The sequence below is a fragment of the Sphaerodactylus townsendi genome, linkage group LG08, assembly GCF_021028975.2.
Source record: "Sphaerodactylus townsendi isolate TG3544 linkage group LG08, MPM_Stown_v2.3, whole genome shotgun sequence".
Lineage (NCBI taxonomy): Eukaryota > Metazoa > Chordata > Lepidosauria > Squamata > Sphaerodactylidae > Sphaerodactylus > Sphaerodactylus townsendi.
This window is the reverse complement of record NC_059432.1, coordinates 57,191,899-57,212,129: the sequence shown is the minus strand read 5'-3', so window position 1 is coordinate 57,212,129 and position 20,231 is coordinate 57,191,899. Positions and strand designations below refer to the sequence as shown.

Below are 20,231 nucleotides of genomic sequence, written 5' to 3'. Positions count from 1 at the left end.
CGGGCTGTATGGCTGTGTTCTAGCAGCATTCTCTCCTGACATTTCGCCTGCATCTGTGGCTGGCATCTTCAGAGGATCTGATGGTAGGAAAGGAAAGCAAGTGGAGTATATATACTTCTTTAAAACGCTCTTATTGACTGGTGCATTATGAATTGTTCAGTGTTTTGAAACTATTATCATTCATCCAGTTTTGGACTTTTCCTGTCACAGTGTATGAATAACACACATACTTCTCTTGGTTTACTAGTTGCTTATGAGCTTTTCATTATGAAGATAGGTAGCAATATTTAAACTATCACTTCCATTTAAAATGCTAAATACAAGCTGATGGAGAAAAGAAAAATCACAAAACATTGATTGCTGTAAACTTAGTTCTGAAAAATTGGACTACTAATAACTGTTCAGGAATATGCACAGTTAAAAAATTCTTCAGTCCATATTGTAGTATACAATCATAATAATTTGTATTGTTAACGTTTTAAGAAAATTTCCCTTTCTTATAAACAAAAATTTGTAATTTTAGTCATTTATTTCAAAATATTTATATCTGTCTTTTCTCCCAGTCAGTGGCACTTTAATGCAAATATTCGATGGTAGCAGCCAAATAGCTAGAGTATAGTTATACTCTGAAAGCTTGGTTCGTAGAAGCTAAATCTCATTAATGCTGTGTATTGTGATTTTAGGAGCTGAATGAACTAAGGGAGACTGAAGGTGGCACTGTTCTTACAGCCACAACATCTGAGCTTGAGGCAATCAACAAAAGAGTAAAGGATACCCTGGCAAGATCAGATGGTTCGTAACATTTCTTCTTTAATCAGAGAAAGTGGCCTGCTTATACCTATTTATTTCTTGCATTTAATTACATTTTTCAATAAGAATAATTAACATAGTATAAAACACAGTATGTATGGAACTACTTCCATGGTCCTGGACTTTTTGCCACATTTTTCAGGAAGATTTCCAGAAAGATGTAACATTTGAATTACTGTCATAGTACTTTATTTAAAAAAAAAAATTTAAAAACAAATTTTAATAATGATATACAATGCAATTACACATATGAAGTAATACTCTTATTTTAGTACTAGTACTTTATTATTCCCTCATTGCAGTCCTCTTTTTTTCTGCTAGGGTTTGACATTCTTTCCCTAGTTCCAAATCAACATGGATTTCTACATAGCCCTAAAAGGTCTCTTAACATTAACGCTGTTAATATGTTACAGCGAATGCACATTCATTCTGCATGTACATGAGTACACCAGTTTAAAAGAAGCAGCTATCATTCATTTACTTTATGGTTAAATCAGAGACAAGTCCTTGGATAAATATGGGGTTTGTATCACATGTCCAGCTGTACATGCATTGAATGGAACATGAGAATTACACATGTAATAAAAAATCAAGTGTGCGCTGATTGTGTGTACGTTCACTGAAAATATTGTGCTACAGGGCTATAGTGCAGTGTGTGGGCAGCACCATTTTTAACACACATTAATTTTTAAAATTACATTGTATTTTTAACAGTTCAAGTATGACTATACTTTTTAACATTTTTCTTTTATTTATTAGATCTGGACAATTCAATTGATAAAACAGAAGCTGGGATTAAAGAACTCCAGAAAAGTATGGAGCGTTGGAAGAATATGGAGAAAGAACATATGGATGCCATTAACCATGACACAAAAGAGCTTGAGAAGATGACTAACCGGCAAGGCATGCTTCTGAAGAAGAAAGAAGAGTGTATGAAGAAAATCAGGGAATTGGGCTCACTTCCCCAGGAAGCCTTTGAAAAGTATCAGACACTGAGCCTAAAACAGGTAACAGCAGTGTTCAGATCTCTCCTTCACAAGTAGTGGGTATTGATGTGGTACTGACTGACTGTTTTATCCTTTTGTACAGCTGTTTCGCAAACTGGAGCAGTGCAACACAGAACTGAAAAAGTACAGTCATGTAAATAAAAAGGCTCTTGATCAGTTTGTGAATTTTTCGGAGCAGAAAGAGAAATTGATAAAACGTCAAGAAGAATTGGACAGGGGCTACAAATCCATTATGGAGTTAATGAATGTCCTTGAACTCAGAAAATATGAAGCTATCCAGCTGACCTTCAAACAGGTATTATATGATACCTATAATGACAAGACCATCCCTTCCTTGTGATAATGTTTTATTTGCCTCATGGTTTCAATCCTTTGGCATTTTTGGTCATCACATTCAGCTCCCTAACCATAGCTGTAGCGCTCTAGCACTGTCCTTTGTTGTACTGAGTTGACACCATAGCAATATGTGAACATTATTAACTTTGTGAAGTACTTTAATTATGGTTTTAATTGGACTTGGGTAGAATTTTTGATTTTTATTGCATATTTAAAATTGTTGCTACTGCAAATGTTTTTTGTTTTGATGGACTGTATTTTCATTTAAATGCTGGGCTCTTTGCAATCTTACCAGAAGTTCAGTAGCTGCATAAATATAACAGTGGAGTCTCACAATATGATCCTATTGGGCTATATGGAATTTTTCATATATGTGTGTATGTATAAATGATAGCTTATATTTTAAACTGTATAGGAAGGCAGAAGGCATGACCCTTGCATCATTCCTGTTAATTTCAGAGAAGGAAGTCAAAACTTTGTCATGCTTCAAGAAGATCTGTCTTTTTATACATAAATTTATTTATTAAAATATAGGTATTTCATTGTGGTTCAGGATGGCTTATAATAATAGTTTTAAAAATTTTCAGTTAAAACCAAAAATAAAATTACAGACTCCAAATCTCTCCCTTACCCTCTTAAACGATGCCTAAATTCAGACCGCCTCAGAAGCCATGGTAACCAAACAGAACTTGCAGCCTTTCCTGAAGATCTGTAAGGGGGGGAGGGGCTCGCCACTTAAGGGAGCTCATTCCATAGAGCAAAGCTACAGTGGGCTCTGGTTGGTGCCAGAGAGACCCCAAAAATGGTGGTATAGCCAACAGAAATTTGCCTGATTACTCTTGTTGGATCACAGGGACATATGGAAGGAGACAGTCCTCAAATATGTGGGACTCGCGTTGTGAAGATTATAACCAGTGCTTTGAATTGAACTGTCAACCAATATAGTTTTTTCAAAATGGGCAACATATGTTCCTGACAGCTAGCCCCTTCTGTATTCTGGACAATAAGAGAGTTGGTGAATGAAAAGTACCTGATAGAAGGCACTCCTGGCCATGATGCCAACTTGCTTTTCAAACCGCAAGACAGAACCCATTAACATCCCAAAGCTATTAATGTGCTCTGAAAAATTCAGCTTCAGTTTGTTTTGCCTTAGTTCAGAATTAAGATGGATGCATCTGAAAGCCTGGGTAACAAAATATAGTGATGTGTCTAATCTACATATTGATGACACTCCAAGTCAAGCCTCCAGACAATCTCAGTAGCCTCATATAAAGAACATGGGTCGAAGAATAAAATCCTGTGGCCACCTCCACAAGACAAATCCCACCCAGTTGATTCTGTACCTTCTGTGAAGACTCTTTGTATTTAGTCAGGGAGAAAAGAGTGAAATTACTGACTTCAAACCAGTAGATAAGAAAGAGTGGTTAACTGCACTGAGAAGTCCAAAACTATCCGTAGAGAAGATCATCCCATCCAGCTTTAAACAAAGATTGTTGACCAGTGCAACTGAAATTACCTCAGTACCAAACATAGACCTGAACCCAGATTGAAATAGGTCCAGGCCCCATTGCCGCCGCCCCCGCCCCCCCGCATTTGTGTTTTGCACTTCTAACACTGAATTTCTGCTTGTGGATGTACATAATATAAGTTATCTGGTGTATTTAGGAATGTACTGTTTTGGCAGTATCTTGTCTGAGTACATGTGAAAATATATTTAAGTTATTTTTATCTTTCAACATCTGAATTGAATTTCTCCAGGTGTCAAAGAACTTCAGTGAGGTATTTCAGAAGCTGGTCCCTGGTGGGAAAGCTACTCTTGTGATGAAGAAGGGTGATGTGGAAGGCAGTCAGTCTCAAGATGAAGGCGAAGGCAGTGCTGAGAGTGAAAAAGGATCAGGATCTCAGAGCAGTGTTCCGTCTGTAGACCAGTTCACTGGAGTTGGCATTAGGGTAAAGGAATGTTACATTAATAGTTTTCTTATGGCTAATAACTAGTGTTAAAATAGCAAATAATATAATGCTTAAGTAGTAGCAGTAATTAACCTTCATGATTAATTTTCTTCAGGTTTCATTTACTGGTAAACAAGGTGAAATGAGAGAAATGCAACAGCTTTCTGGTGGACAGAAGTCGCTAGTGGCCCTAGCTTTAATCTTTGCAATTCAGAAATGTGATCCTGCTCCCTTTTACCTCTTTGATGAAATCGATCAAGCCTTGGATGCCCAACACAGAAAGGCTGTTTCAGGTAAGGGTTCATAAGATTATATATGTTATATATCAACAGAAACGTTTCATTAGTAAAGTCTAAATTCAGAGAGAAAGGAATCTCATGGGTTTGTTTGGAGATGCATGGTTTGTCAATGTAGGAAAATACCCTGGTATGGGTTATGACTCCTTCCTCCACGGCAGGGCACATTCAGATTTTTCCAAGCTTCCACTGTCCCGAAGAGGTGCTTGACCTCCCCTCCCTCCCCTCTGCCGATTGGCAATCTTTCACATTTAGCAGAAGATAATGCCACCAGCACCTAAAGAAGTCAGCATTGGCTCTTTCAGCCTCTCGCGCTCAAGCAGCAGAGATGAAGAAGAAGCTGTCTTTAATAAAATGGCCTAAAGCAGCAAATGGAGCTGGATAGTCCCTCAGATATGCAGGTCCTAAGCCATATAGGGTTTTGAAGTCAAGACCAGCACCTTGAATTCTGCCCAGAAATAGATTGGGAGCCATTGTAGATGTGCCTAGACTGGAGTGCATGGACTAGTCCCTATCAACCACTCCAGTCAATGCCGTGGCTGCAGCATTCTACACCAACTGAAGTTTCCAAACACTTCTCAACAGCAGCCCCCATAGAGTTCATTGCAGTAATCTAATCTAGATGAAACCAGGATATTCATCACAGCAGTCAGATCTCTTCTGCTCAGACCCGCATTCCATACTACATTACATTGGAACAGAATGTGCCTATTGAAGTATAATTTGGAATGTATATAGTCACAATTAGAATGATTCTGTTCAGTGGAGTTTATTGCTTACTTGATCAATTGCATATGGTAGATGATGGTATAATCCTGCTGCATTTAAATTTTATGTGCTAAACAGATTATAATAAAATAATCACCTCTTTGTTATATTTCTAGATATGATAATGGAATTAGCAGAACATGCACAGTTCATTACCACAACTTTCAGGCCTGAACTGCTTGAGTCAGCTGACAAGTTCTATGGTGTAAAATTCAGAAATAAGGTATGCATTTTTCAAAACATTGTTAACATTATTGTGAGCTGTGGCTGAAAGATGACTTCCAAGCAGTGGTGATTGGTTATAATCAAACTATGTCTAGTGCAGTGGTGGCGAACCTTTGGCACTCCAGAAGTTGTGGACTACAATTCCCATCAGCTCCTGCCATGCTGGCAGGGGCTGATGGGAATTGTAGTCCATTATTATCTGGAGTGCCAAAGGTTCACCACCACGGGTCTAGTGTATTGATATGTAATTTCAATAGTTTGTTTTTGTTAAATGTTGTTGTGGCCTTAGACTAATAGCTTGAGGATTCTTGTGTGGTTTTTACTGTAAGTTTGCTTTGCTGATATGGAAATTGGTACCAAGAAGATTCCTGTATTTACAGTATATAAAAATGTTGAATTACTGTTTCATTGTTGTTATCATTTCTGTAAATAGCCTAACAGTAGGGCTGTATGTCGTGTACATTTTTAAAAAGAATGCATGTGAAGAAAGCCTGAAGTTCAGCACTTGTGTAAATTATGGAGATTAGACAGATTTTTATGATTTTTGTTGTTTTTATTATGTGCACTCATGTGACCCAGATGAAAACCCTGCCTCTTCCCCCCTTGCCCCCCAATATATTCCACTGTCTGTTCTTGTGTTTATTTAAGGTGAGGAGTGGTTGTGTGTATAGGGCTTAAAGCACTGGCCAGTGGAAATATTGTGCAGAGGCCATTTTGGTTTAAAAATTTCACCAGGATTTAGCCTCATCTCTTTGCAAGCATAAATTCTTTGAAAAATGTTGAGATTCCTGGGAAGCTAGATTTTGCACCCAATTCCCACATTCTTTGAGTTTGAATACACAGCTTTGTGCAGAAGAGACTACACTGTCTGAATCATTCACACTTGTACTCCATTGTGAACACAATCCATCTATATCAAATTGCTACAAACTGTATAGTTTTTATTTTACCTGTAAATGTTATTGGTTACATGTGTGTGTCTTTTTACTACAGGTCAGTCATATTGATGTTATCACTGCAGAGATGGCCAAAGACTTTGTGGAAGATGATACTACTCACGGCTAAGTGGAGGAGCAAATGTGTAAAATATTGTGCCTCTATCAGGCAACTGTAAATCTGAAATACATAGTCGCTGTTAAAGTAGCTTTTGAACTTAGCTTACCTGAAACTTGAGATCTTCCATTTTCTTTGTGGACTGTTTTATGTGTATGTTGCAGTGTTCTTTTATTCCTGTTAATGTTACCTACTGTCAGTAGTTTGGAAAATGTACTCTCTTGGATTTTTTTGTAAAGCATTTTTGCTGTTTAAAAGATTTTTTGTAATGTGCCATCTCTTTCCTTCCAGCTAGTTTACCATTTATACTACCGCACATGATTTTTAAAAAATAGTTTCAATAAAATGTTGGCTTTTAATTCTGTACTTTACATATTTTGGGGGGGAACGACTGTGGTCTCTACTATCTTAATGTATAATGCTTTTTAGTCACGGAGTCCAAGAGATGAGAAACAGAATGCAGACAGGTGCCTTGTGTAGAGCTTACTGATCTGTAGAATGGAAGCCTCTGGTTCATTCTGTTCTGTTGGATTTCGACAAGTCTTGTAAATCAAGTTTTGATCCGTATTCCAAGAAAACTTTCAGTCAAATCAATTTCTTCCTTCCTTGCATCTTGTAATAATTAAATGGAATGTCCCTCCCTGCTTTGCTCTGTTTGATAGACGATCTCATACCTCCTCCCCCCAAAAGCACAGCTTCCATTCTTGCTAAATAAATCTTTTTCTGTCTGCTTAATTCCTGGAAAGTATGGGGATGAACAAAGATTTTTTAAAAGCTTGCTCTAAACAGTCCTCAAATGTAACTGAGATACAGTAATGCACCATTGTGAATGTTTTACAAAACTTCTAGGCAGGCTTTGGCAAATGAGTTCATGCACTAAATACAGTGGTAATTGGATACTAAAATTCACTTGTTACTTTTGTGAAATGAATTTTATCCTGTGCCTCATGTTGCACAAAAACCAGTTAGGCTTTGTGCTAGTTGTGGGTTTTATACATAATTGGAAAATATCCCAAAGTTGCATGAAGTAACTCTTGTACAAAAACATATCTCCTGATTTTGTTAATTTCTCTTCATTCGTGTTTAGAACAGGCTGTCACATTTTTGGCATGATCACACTGCTGTTTGCTAAACAAAGGAGCAATATTCCAAGGCGTAACAACATTTTTTGGAATGTAAGAATCCAAGACCCTCACTGGATTAAGTTTATCCTGGTTCTCCCAGGGGCTGACAATACAGTCAGAAGGCCTACAGTGGCTGAAGCAGGCATCTGTTTTATTAAAACATATCCCGTATTTTCAAGGGGGCTTGCTATAGCAGTTCAAAATATTTTACGTTAAAATAAAATAGCAAATCCCAATCCCCCACAAACCTCTTAAATGTTTTTGTCCCCAGCAGCTGGTCTTCAGTGAGATATTATCTCATTGATACTATCTGTAAACAAGACGTTTTCCACTATCGTGAGTAATAGTGACTGTTAACCCTATCTTCTGTGAGTTTGTCTAATCTTTTTAAGGGCATCTAAGCCACTGGGCCTCACTGGCATTGAGTTTCATAAGTTAATTATGAGTTGAATGAATTTATTTTGTCTGGTCTGCATCTGCGGCCCTTTGATGTCTGTGATGTTATGAGAAATATCCACTTTGTGCACACCATGCCTAAATTGATCAATACATTGGAAGTGCAAGGAAATAAGAGATGGCGGCTCTGGATGTATGTTTTTATACAACTGCAATCCTGACTTCCAAAATAAATATAAATAGGGCCTTCTTAGAAGTGTCAATTTCTTGGCTCACAATGCAATCCTGAACATAACTATATCCTTCTAAGCCAGGGGTCGGGAACCCGCGGCTCGCGAGCCGCATGCGGCTCTTCCGCCGCTGTTCTGCGGCTCCATGATGTGAGGCCGCCCGGACCCCCCCTACTTAGCCCATGCCCTGCAGGAAGCAGGGCGTGGCACATCTCCAGCCTCACGGCTGGCCAAGGGCCGCTGCAGCGGGGGCTTTGGCTTCTGCCCGCCCCGCAGCTTGCGGGGCGGGCGCTCTCCCGGCGGCCGGGCAGGCCGAGCCACCGGGCCCCTCTTCGCCTGCCCTGCAGGAAGCAGGGCGGGCACATCTCCATCGCCAGCGGCAGCTGGATGCAGCGCCCAAGCGGGCACTGGCTCCCTGCCACGCCCGTTGCTTAGCGGGGCGGAGGCTCTCAGCGGGCGGCAGGGCAGGCCGAGCCCGCCGGGCCCCTCTTCGGGCCATGCCCTGCAGGAAGCAGAGCGAGCAGCACATCTCCAGCAGCACGAGGTGAGCAGGCGGGGAGGAGGAGAGGCGAGAACAGAAGCAAGCAAGTCGCCGGGGGAGCGGACAGGGGGAGAGCGAGTGCGTGGGGGGGTGGGGGTGAGCCAAATGGCTCTTTGGTGGTGAGCCAAATTTGGTGGTGAGCCAAATGGCTCTTTGAGGGGAAAAGGTTCCCGACCCCTGTTCTAAGCCTATTCACTTCAGTGGATTTAAATGATACAGCTATAACGTCCTCACGTCTTTTGTATAGCTGACTTTGCCCCATATAACTATACTGTATTTTCTCATTTATAACCATTACCTGTACACAAGTAAGAAGGCTACATCAATGAATTAATGGATAATTTCTTGTGTAGCAGTTTTAATTGCTAAATATAATTGCACAATGTTTCAATTGTTAAATTTAATCAAACAAATTGTGCCAAAATCAAAATTGTAATAAAAAATTAAATTATTATTTATAGGTATGTATGCGAACAAGTCATGTTCTCAGCATTGTCATGTCTAATAATATGGGCACCCCATCCAAGGGGCTGGATGCCCGGCCATGGCCACAGTGAGCTACCACCCCCAAAGTGCTTCCCAAGCAGCATGGAGAGGCTTAAAATGCCTGTAAGCCTCCCCACCACCAGAAAGGCCCTATTGGGCTGAATAGACTTACGCTTTTTGGTGATCTAAGTCAGTACCCCCAGCTGCTGGTGCAACAAGGAAAATGGCTGGGAGGTAGTTGACTAAAGTTGGCTCCTCCCCCAGCATGCTGTGCTGGGGGTGCTGGGACACTAGTGCTGTATCTGGCACCATGTCCCATCACTGGGGAGGGTGGCGGTTGCAGAAGGCTGGTGGATTCACCCCTTTGCTTGGCAAATGCCCCAGGGAGGGCAAATCTGCCAGTGCAGCTGCATGCTGCTCACAACAGCAGCCCCCCCCCCCCCCCGGCCCCCAATGGGCTGTTAGGTTAAAATTTTCCAACATCATCTTCTGAAATAAAATTGATTAGTAGAAACTTGCTTTTTTGCCCATGAGGGATTTTACTTTCTTCCACTGTACACTGTATGCATGGAAACAAATTTATTATATGCAGATAAATCATCTTAGGATCCACAGACAGAAGGGAGAATTTTTGCAGATTTCCTCTTCTCACTGCAGACCTCTGACATAACCCCCAACCCAGAATTCTTTTCATGAGCCTCCCAATTTTTCCGTGAACAGCCTTTGGAAGAGTATTTGAGGCTGAAGAAAAGGAACGAAGCAGGGGAGTCATTCTCCATGGGTGGAAATCCCTTCTGTCTTTGGAATTCTTGGGTAACCAAGCTGTTGGTGGTTCTGCATTAACAGGAAAAAATTAGTCTGGCTCAAAAAATTTTGTTTACTCTCATTAATACTGGACTGGTGGCCAAGCTATGCAGTATTAGTTCCACATTTGTGTTTTAAAGTATGCAGAGGCCTAAACAGACCATCCAAAGTGTGTATTTCCTACTACTGGCAAGGCACGCTAGCAGCTGGTAGCACTGCAGGATAAACGTGTTGCATGCCAGGCAGGGACATGAGCCAAGGCTTTCATGTTTTGTTTTGTTACTAAACAACATGTTACTATTTCGAAGTGCTTTAATAATATATACATGGGTTTACTTTCTCTTTGCCAAAAATATAGATATTCCTACTAAGAAGCTCTTTTCATGCGTTCAAAAAATGAGTATATCAACCTATTTTCAGAACTTTAATAAACTTTTCCCCATAAAACTTTTCTTACCATTTTACATATCTGTTGAGGGTTCTCGCTATGATATCTCAATGAAAGGTTATTTCAAGAACAGAAAAACAGCAAGAACACTTTGGAAGATGGGGGGAAATGTTCCTGTCACCCAAAAAATCTTGTTTGGGGTATAACTTATTTTATTTACAGTCTGCCTTTCTCCTTGAGCTTGGATATTGACTGTCCTATGCTCTTTCATATTTTCTGAATATTTGAGATGACAGTCCAGCTGTTCGCAGCTTTACTTAAATGTGTAATGATCAGGAAACTGCAAGAACTTGCAGGAGGCATATCATTTCTCCTTTCCCTATTTCCTCTTTCTGTTTCCTGAAAGCCCCATAGACTCCCTCTTTCCTGCTTTCTTCTCTCCTTAGAAGGCTCTACGTTGGGAAATTTCTGGAAATTTGGGAGTAGGTCCTTGGGAGGTGAGGTTTGGTGAGGGAAGTAATCTCAGCAGGATATACTGCCATAGAGTCCGCCCTCCTAAGCAGCTATTTTTGTTGGTGTAAGAGCGACTCAGCATGCCTATCTCTCTCTAGGTGTAGAAGTGTCACCTCTTGGTGGGATGTTCCTCTCTCTGTACCTGGCAGCTGCCCTCTGATCCCTCTTCTCTCTCACCCATTGTTCTTTGTCCCATTTTCCACATGGACCAGCATGGAGTCAGATGCTTCTACAAGTCTCTTGTAGAAGCAAATATTTCATACTTGTACTTACATGATGCCAAATTAGCTGGCCACTGTATAGGGCAATGTATTCTTCAGATTAGGATTTCTATCTTTCATCTACAACAAGAATGAGAACAGAATCTACTTGAATAAATGTAAGTTTTATCTTTGCAATTTATTTCTTGAGAGGACTGATTTTTACTGTGCTCAATATCACACTTTTACGACTGGGCAAACACTGCTATTTTAACTAATATACCCAACAATTTTATCCAAGGAAACTGATCTTTGTTATCTGGAAATCAGTTTTAATTCTGGTTGAACTCCAATCCCTACCTGGAGGTTGGTCTTCTGCAAACTGGGGAAACTGGAATTTACCTATCAAAATCACCGGAGAATTTTTGGCATCTTGCTCCACAGCATTTCTCTTAATCTTCTGTCAAATGTTTTTGTATTTCAATGTATTGTCGAAGGCTGACCTAAACAGGGCTCTACAGACTAATGGTTACTCTAATACAGAAATCAGAAGGGCTGCAAGACCAAGAACAAGCCACATGAACAAAGATAAAGAGCCATCTAGAGGGAAGGTGTTCTTACCATACATCAAGGGAACCACTGATCGCATAGGAAAACTGATGAAGAAGCACAACCTACAAACCATCTACAGACCCACTAAGAAAATTCAACAGATGCTACGTTCAGCAAAGGATAAGAGGGATCCTTTAGCCACTGCAGGAGTCTATCGCATACCATGCAGCTGTGGACAAGTCTACATAGGAACCACCAAAGCGCCAGTAGCATGCAGACACGCATTATCAAAAAGAACCACCGAAAGGCACTGTGCAGACTATTTCAGCCAAGAAAAAAAAAATCCCAGCTTAATAGCAGAACACATGATAAACCAACCTGGACATAGAATAATATTTGAAAAAACAGAAAATCTGGACCACTCCTAGAAAAAAGCCACTACGTCAGACTATTACACAGAGAAGCAATTGAAATCCACTTAAGCACACTACCGACAGAATTTTAACAGGAAGGAAGAAACTACAGTGAAAATGAACAGAACTTGGCTGCCAGTGTTGAAAAAATACTAGAGGGTCAAGAGACTGTGTCAAAACCAGCTCCACACAACACACAGGATGACCATAGACAAAAGAAACAAAGGCCAGGATACTTCTATTCAGATGCTCCCACCAGTGACCTTGCTATCTACAGGGTTACTCCCAGGCTATAGTCTTCATTGTTACTCATACTTCTATTCAGATGCCCTCAACTATTGACCTGGTTACCGCCTTTGTTACTCACAGACAAGGTTTCCCCACCCACCCTGGACACTCCAACAGATATATACTCCACTCGCTTTCCCAACATCAGATCCTCTGAAGATGCCAGCCACAGATGCAGGCGAAACGTCAGGAGAGAATGTTGCTAGAACACGGCCATACAGCCCGGAAACCACACAGCACCCTTTTTGTATTTCAGTTTATTTCTGATTGACTAGTCTGGTCACCCTATTTCTAGACAAAGACAGGAGCATAAGTGTTCGATTTGTTCTGTTAGAATTTTAAAAAGACCCCTCAGATCCTAGCAGTTTGTGGTATTAGATGTAATACTTGCATGGTAGGCCTTAGGGTAACTTTTTAATTTTAAAAGTCAGCTTTCTAGGATTACAAGTCTATATACAGAGTAAGTATCACTGAAATCTGTGATTTATTTTTTAGTAAATATTCATAGGCTCTAATTTGAGTAGTAGTTTGTGACTGTTAGACAGGTCTTCTGCATGTAAATTTTTAGAATCCCTGACTGGTGGTAGTTCATATAGATATTTGTGTGGCTCATGGGTTACAGTAAGATACATGCTACAAGTCACTATTTCACAGATAGCTCTGGTTGATAGACCGTATGTTTCTAGTAGAAATGAAAGGAGATCATGAAAGTCTGGTCATTCTATTGCTCTTTCAATATAGAGGTAGTGGTTAGAAAATGTAGAGTGTAGTTTCTTTATCAATGAGTGGCCATAAAGAGTTTTGAAAGGCATTTTCACTACATCAAGATTTTGGAGAAGAGCATCCAGGTCCATGTATTTCCACACCAAACTGAATCATGGCATACTTGTTTCTAGAATTTGTTATACTTAACATTTGATAGTATTTGAAAGGTGATGGAATTTTTAAAAAACCCTGGCCTCATAGGTAAATTACATGTATTAACTAATATTTGGTAGCTAACAGTTATGAGATTACATTATTTTGTTTATGAATATATTTCTTCATTTATACCCTGCCTTTAGCTCCAGTAGGGATCTGAAGTGGCTTACATAGTTCTCCATTTCATCTTCACTATAATTTTGTGAGGTAGATTAGGCTGAGTTTATGTGACTGACTCATAATCACCCAGCAAGCTTCTGTAACAGAATGGGAGTTGGGTCTTGCAGATCCTAGTCCAATCCATAAACACTGCACAGCTTTATGTTGTTTTATGAAATAATATGAAGACAGTCAAAACAAACTGATCAATATATGTCCACAAGTCTTAAAGCATTTAAAATTTTAGTTGACATTTTCACTTGACAATACAATATTTAAAAGTTGCTTCAAAATTTCTCATGCATGTATGTGAGAATGGAGGGAATAGGGAATTCAGCACACTGTTGCTATCATTGCTGCATGGTTTTCGAGCCACTAGAGGGTATCTCTAATCCAGGGGTCGGGAACCCGCGGCTCGCGAGCCGCATGCGGCTCTTCCGCCGCTGTTCTGCTGCTCCATCAGCCGAGCCGCCGGGCACCTCTTATCCCGCCCTGCGAGGAGCAGAGCGGGCGCATCGTTCCCCCGGCGGCCGGCCCGGCCGAGCCGCCGGGCACCTCTTATCCCGCCCTGCGAGGAGCAGGGCGGGCGCATCATTGCCCCGGCGGCCGGCAAGGCCGAGCCGCCGGGCCTATCTACGCCTGCCCTGCAGGCGGGTGTGTGTGTGTGAGCGGGCGGAGGGGGGGCGCGAGCGAGCAAGTGGGCGGGAGCCGAGGGGCGTGCCAGCGGAGTGGGGAATGAGGGGGGGTGAGCCAAATGGCTCTTTGAGGGGAAAAGGTTCCCGACCCCTGCTCTAATCCAACCCATTCTGATTAAACTCCATATCCTATTCTTCATGAATTTGCCAGCAGTTTCAGATTAGTGAAATAGCATTGTATAACATCAAAGTGCAATTGCCTTCAGGTGCCATTTGTCCTGAGGCTAATGAACTAAGTGTGAAGTAGTTTATGCTTCTTGAAGCAAGCAGTTGCTTAGCTTGCACAGCGGGTGAGCATCAACTTTCAGCGCTACTGAAAGCTTGACGCAGCTGTTTCATGTTACATTTCATACACTGGTAATTATCTGTTTTGTTTGTTCCAGAAAGGCTGCATTCCTTTCACTCCTTTGAATCAGTTTTTCTCCTTTGAATCAATGTCTTCCCCCTCAAATTTACTCTCATAGCATACAGCAATATCAGTGTTCTAGAAGGCAAAAAGAGCTGCCTGATGAAAATATGCGAAATTGATTGCAAAACAACCTCTGATACTTGAGACACTGAGACGCCCAACAGTTCCTTACTTTATAGATGTGTGATGATCATTTTAGCTCAGGAACCATCACCATGTGGACTCTGGCTGATACAGCCAAATAGCATCCTCAGAGTTTATTTTGTATTTGTATGAGCCTTTTTAAATCTTAAGAAATCTGTCTCTTTGTATGGTTTCAAGGTCAGTCTAGTGGGTTGAGTGCTGTAATGATACTGAACACTGCAAGCCACAGTACAAAAGCTCTTCACCAGGTGTCCCTAGCATGGTGCCTGTGGATGCCATAATAACCACTGATACCTTTCTTGGCCCTCATAAAGTGTTGTTGTTTTTTTAAATGGGCATGGGCAAATGGGGCTTTGCCCAGCAAGGCTTCTGATTGGCTGTGAAGTTTTTTTTTTAAGTTGCTTCAGCAGCATTTGTTACCACAGTGCAAAGATCTTCACTGTGTGATTGAAGGTAAACTGTGGCAGCCATTGTATGTCTGGCTGTCTCCCATGACAGCTATTTTGTGACAGCCATTGTGTGGCTGAGGTACTACACTGTATCAGAATTCCAAAATGCCCACTGTTTCAAAAAGGCTGGGAACTCCTAGCTCATCAGTACTTCGTTGGCTAAAAAAAGGAATAAACTGGTGGGAAGACTCAGGTGCCAAAATTTCTCAAACTGGTTCCTGATAATGGCATACCTTATGAAGAATTAATATGATAAAGTTAAAATACACAACTGGATAAAACTTTCTTAGATAGGATTCCAACTAATGGATTCCAATGGCTAAGATAAGATTAGCCATTGACAAGACTGGTGATCATGTCAAAGTTCTAGCTGACCTGTGGAACACAAAGACGACCAGATAGCAGATATAATCTCTCCTGAATTCCATCTTTATCTCCTCCTGGAGCCCTCTTTGTTCCTTGATTCATTGAGGAGCTTGGGGGTGATGAAGCAGGCTGACAGCCAGCCAGAACACATGGAAGAAAACTCACAATACAACAAAGCATAGTTTTTTGTCTGCTCAGTGCCTATGATGGTGACAAAATGCTTGTACTTCTCTGACAACACTACAAAGCCATCCAGATGAGTTATTCTAAATGGTGAAAATGGCTTTATACCGATGTAATTCAGAGGCCGTTTCCGCACAGGCGGAATATGGCGGCCTGGGGACGGCAAAAACGCCGTCCTCAGGCCGCCATTCGCACAGGGAGCGCAGCTGCTTCGCAGCCGCGCCGCCCTCGCGCCGCCCGCCCGGCGCCGACCCAGCGTTTCCAGAGTGCGCTGGGAAGCGCACTTTTCTGGAAATGCCGGCTGGTAACTTCCGGGCACTTCCCCCCCCCCCCACTCCCTCCCTTCACTTACCTGCTCTCCGGCCCTCCGGCGCGTCGCCGGGGCCTGGGGACACGCCCCTTTGCTCTGCGACACAGAAGCAGGCGCACAGGGCAGGGGAGGCGTGTCCCCAGGCCCCGGCGACGCGCCGGAGGGCCGGAGAGCAGGTAAGTCGACCGGGCAATGGCGCCCAGCGGCGCCGTCTTCCCAGTTCTTTCTCGGACCGTCCATGCGGACGGTCCCAGCGTCGTCGGGTCGGCGTTTCTGCCTCCGTGCAGAAAGGGCCAGAGATTCAGAGAAGGCTCTTGCTTGTATAAGCCTTCTCTCTGAGAGAGAGAGAACAAAACTTTACACCAGAGCAATGAAAGCACACAATTTTAACACCAAAACAATGAAGCAGACAATAAAAGAGACCAAATGAAAACATATAAGCCTGTCCTGACATGTAGAAGGTGTCCAGGGTGGAAAGCAAACGAAGGAAGAAACGGGAGAAACTGAGGCTCACTCTAGATCATAGGTGTCAAACTCGCGGCCCTCCATCTGGAGGGCCATGAGTTTGACACCTATGCTCTAGATCTCTGCAGGTACTGTAATCAAAGCTACTACACAGGGGAAGTAGAAAGAAAGTTCAGGGAGATGGCTATTGCAAAATTCTAAATTTGGGGTGCTATATCTTTACTGTAAAATTTTTGGAAAAGGAAAATCAAGTGGGCTCCAAACCCAGGATTAGTTTGGAGCCAAAAGTTTGAATCTTACCAGCCAATTCTATTCTAATTGCCAAGCGAAAAATTATAGATGCAGAAATTATATACCAAAAGTTATTATTTCCCTTTCCCCTTCTTTGGCAACCCCTATATCCTCTTTCCTTTCCCTGCCTCTTTCTCTCTTCTCAACCGTTCCCCAACCTGTCTTTTGTCTGCCTTCCATCTTCAGATACATTTATCACTTATTTACCTCATTTATACTCTGCCTTTCTCCATAGCGGGGATCAAAGCAGCTTACACCATATTTTTAGAAAAATGTTATTTGTCTCATGATTATCTAAAGTGAGTAATTCTAAAGTACAACTTTATTGTTGTTTATGGCCAGAGGCTATTATGATTTAGAATATATACAACAAGAATCTCAATGAGAAATTTTATATAGGACTGTGATTGAGTTTCTTTAAAATCCTTTTCAGATGAAGAGTATACTTATGGTCTGTGGTCTCTGGAGAAGTTCCAAAGGAGAACTAATGTCCCTCTCCTCAAAAAACCAAAACAAAACTTCATCAGTGTCTTCACTGAACTACTGCACAGGATTGCAAAGGTTGGCTATGGAAAACTGATTAGACGGTTTCTAGAAGCTTCAGATTGCTTGGGGTGTTTGCCCTCACCACTGTCAGGAGCCATGATTGGACTGGTTTCTTGCCCAAACAGCCAAATCATAGAAGTGGAGAATAACACCCAATTTGGTGGTTACTGAGGTGCTCCCATCTTGTAACTGCTCTGGGTCCCATTCTTCCGTAAAGGTGAGGGAAAGGAGGGAAAGCAATGGATAAGGAAGGAAAGCAATTAGGTACCTTATGGTGAAAATTCTTCCCCTGTCCTCGCTTTACGGTTTCCAATTTCACTGCTGTCATGGGATGCTATCAATTATTTCTTTAGAAAAACATGACATAGAGTATGGACTCCCTACCACAAGGCAAGAAGATCTTAAGCAAGGTCTTATTTGCAGAGGGATCCAGATTGGGTAAACGGTATTTAAACCTTGTAAGATATACAGGTTACAGTGGCAGCAGAGCCATGGTATCTGGAGTAGTTTTACTAAGGCATGTTCCCTGATACTAGAGCCAGAGTGGAAGACCTCCCCTTTGACGGAAATAACTTTTTCAGAGCGGAGACTGATGCTTTCCTTGACAGAATGTGGAAAAGAAGACTTACTGCAAAGTTGATGAATATCACCTCCCAGGAAGCTGGGAGTTTTAGGTAGTCCCTCGTTATTCTCTACTTAGGCTGATTTTTCATGGCCAAAATGCCCCGTGGTAGATCTGGGAGCATGCCTGCCCTGCTTTTTACCCTGCTTTCGACTCTTCACTGCTCCCCAGTTCTTCCTGGGGTTCAAGGCAGGGCTGGCGCATCATGCCCCAACTGGCACATCATGCCCCAACTGTCTCTTCAGGAGCCCAGTGCTTCGCCGTTTGCACCGTGAGCTCTTACATAATGTCTTCCACACAAGCGCAGACAACCTCTATTTCCCACATTCTGATTGGCTGAATCTTCCCACCCTTCCCCTTACTAGCTTTTACTATTTTAGTTTTAAATGTCTCTGAACACAAAACAGGTGATGAGAATCATCACACATACACACACCCATGTCTAAAACCCTTGCATGGCCAGGGAATTGCCTTCCTACACACCCCCTCTGAATAAAAACTAAATCTAAAATCCTTGTGTGTGCGAATCGTCGGCCTCCCGTTTGAAGTACCTGCACACGCCACTTTTCTGTCTAAAAACCAAGGTTTCTCTCTCCTGGCATGAGAGGGAGGGAGGGCACTGATTCTCGTGTCTGTCCATTGGTGGGAAGGGCCGGAGTGGCAAGGTGGAAAAAATGACCTCCTTTCTGCTACCGAGGAGTTTTGCACAGCAAGGGAAGCCATCAGAGCAACATAGGGGAATTTCAAAAGAACCTAAATCTTTGCAGTTCTGGAAATTCATGGAGCCAATGCCATGGGACAGCACCACGGCAACAATGTGGCAAACACACTGCCGCACTGGCAGCCATGAAGAACTCCTGGCTGCCCCAGAATAATCTCCGTGCTAACAACGGGGCATTTTACCATGAAAAATAGGCCTTAGACTTGGCTCTCCAGAGTCTCACAGGCAGTTCACATGGCCCACTACCTGTCCCTTTAACTGGAGATGCCTGGGACCTTCTGCATGGCAAGCAGATGCTGTACTGCTGAGCCATGGCTCCTCCCTCTTTTATTACGGATGTTTTGCTTTACTCGCTGCCTTAGTGGCCCTTGTGAGGTCAGAAAGGGGGAATACAATTTTTGTAAAATAAAATCTAAATAAATAACTAAATTGACTGTTTATTTTGAAACCAGTAGAATTGCAAACAGGTTTCAAACGTAACTAATAAAAATAAGACACATTTCTAAATCATTTAGCCTGTTGTAATCCTTTTGGTAATATAATAAACTACAAATTTCCATTCTGTACAAATTCTGATCAAATCAAAATCTTGTGTTCCATACAGAAAAGTCACTTTTACTCATTGCAGTAAATTAACGTTTGCAACGTTTTGGATCATTTACCAGGATACACAGTCTTTTATAAAATGACAGAAAAAGTTATGGCCAAGGGAATTATCTCTACTAGGATTCTTTTCTGCATCAATCACACTGTTAATACAAGCTAGGCTCAGTCACCAATCACTTACACTTGAATGCTTGTATTGAAACTGGTTGAGACTTCCAGTCTCTTGAAAAAACATGACTGGGATAATGGAAAAAAAATGAATAGGATCATCCGGCTGTTAACATTTCATTCTATGTTCTCCTGTACAACAGCAAGAGAGTATGGATTTAGTGTCAAAAATTCAGTGTCACCCTACTTGCTTCCAGTTTCACTTCAATGTTGAGAAGAAAATGCAGTGTTGAGACTTCCCAGCTGGAAGGGAAAGAAGATGGTTGCAAAACCAACATGAAGAGAGACTGAAGTAACTGCAAAGAGATCAGAAGGAAGCACAAAGGGGATGGCACCAAAGAGATAAACCTACCACATGAATGTACAAAGTCATAATGAACCCATAAACTGGTTTAATCTCCATCCATCTGCAGTGGCAAAGCTGCAACGAGGAGGGGGTGCCGCACCCCGGGTGTGTGCCATTGGCGGCACATAGGAGTGGAAAATTGCCCCCAGGGCCCCCTCCAAGAGGAAGGGCGGGACGTGGGCGGGCGTGGGTGTGCACAGGCAGGTCATGCCCCGGGCGCAGTTTCCTCTCCCTCTGTTCCTGTCTATCTGCCAACCTCAGACTGATTTCTTCACCAAACGAATCAAATAGGGACCTTGCCTCATTCACAAGTATCTCTTAACTTAAAGAGAGGCACTTCTGCCATTGCGCGCTATCGTTGAAGGAACAATATACAATATTGTATAAAATTAAAAGCCTCTGCCTTGAGCCTATCTACTAAATAATATCTTTCAAGGAATTTGAAAATTT

At 41.9% G+C, this 20,231-nt stretch overlaps 1 protein-coding gene across 1 annotated transcript in view; it reads left to right on the top strand.

Annotated features, from left to right (window-relative positions):
- The window catches only part of SMC3 (structural maintenance of chromosomes 3), a 34,448-nt gene extending 27,644 nt beyond the window's left edge, over positions 1–6,804 (top strand). Inside the window, exons 23-29 of the mRNA XM_048505395.1 lie at positions 684–792; positions 1,570–1,817; positions 1,900–2,112; positions 3,912–4,103; positions 4,219–4,396; positions 5,284–5,390; positions 6,386–6,804. Of these exons, the coding sequence (XP_048361352.1) occupies positions 684–792; positions 1,570–1,817; positions 1,900–2,112; positions 3,912–4,103; positions 4,219–4,396; positions 5,284–5,390; positions 6,386–6,457 (1,119 nt within the window). The 3' untranslated portion in view covers positions 6,458–6,804. The remainder of the gene's footprint in view (positions 1–683; positions 793–1,569; positions 1,818–1,899; positions 2,113–3,911; positions 4,104–4,218; positions 4,397–5,283; positions 5,391–6,385) is intronic.
- The last annotated feature ends 13,427 nt before the right edge of the window (positions 6,805–20,231 follow it).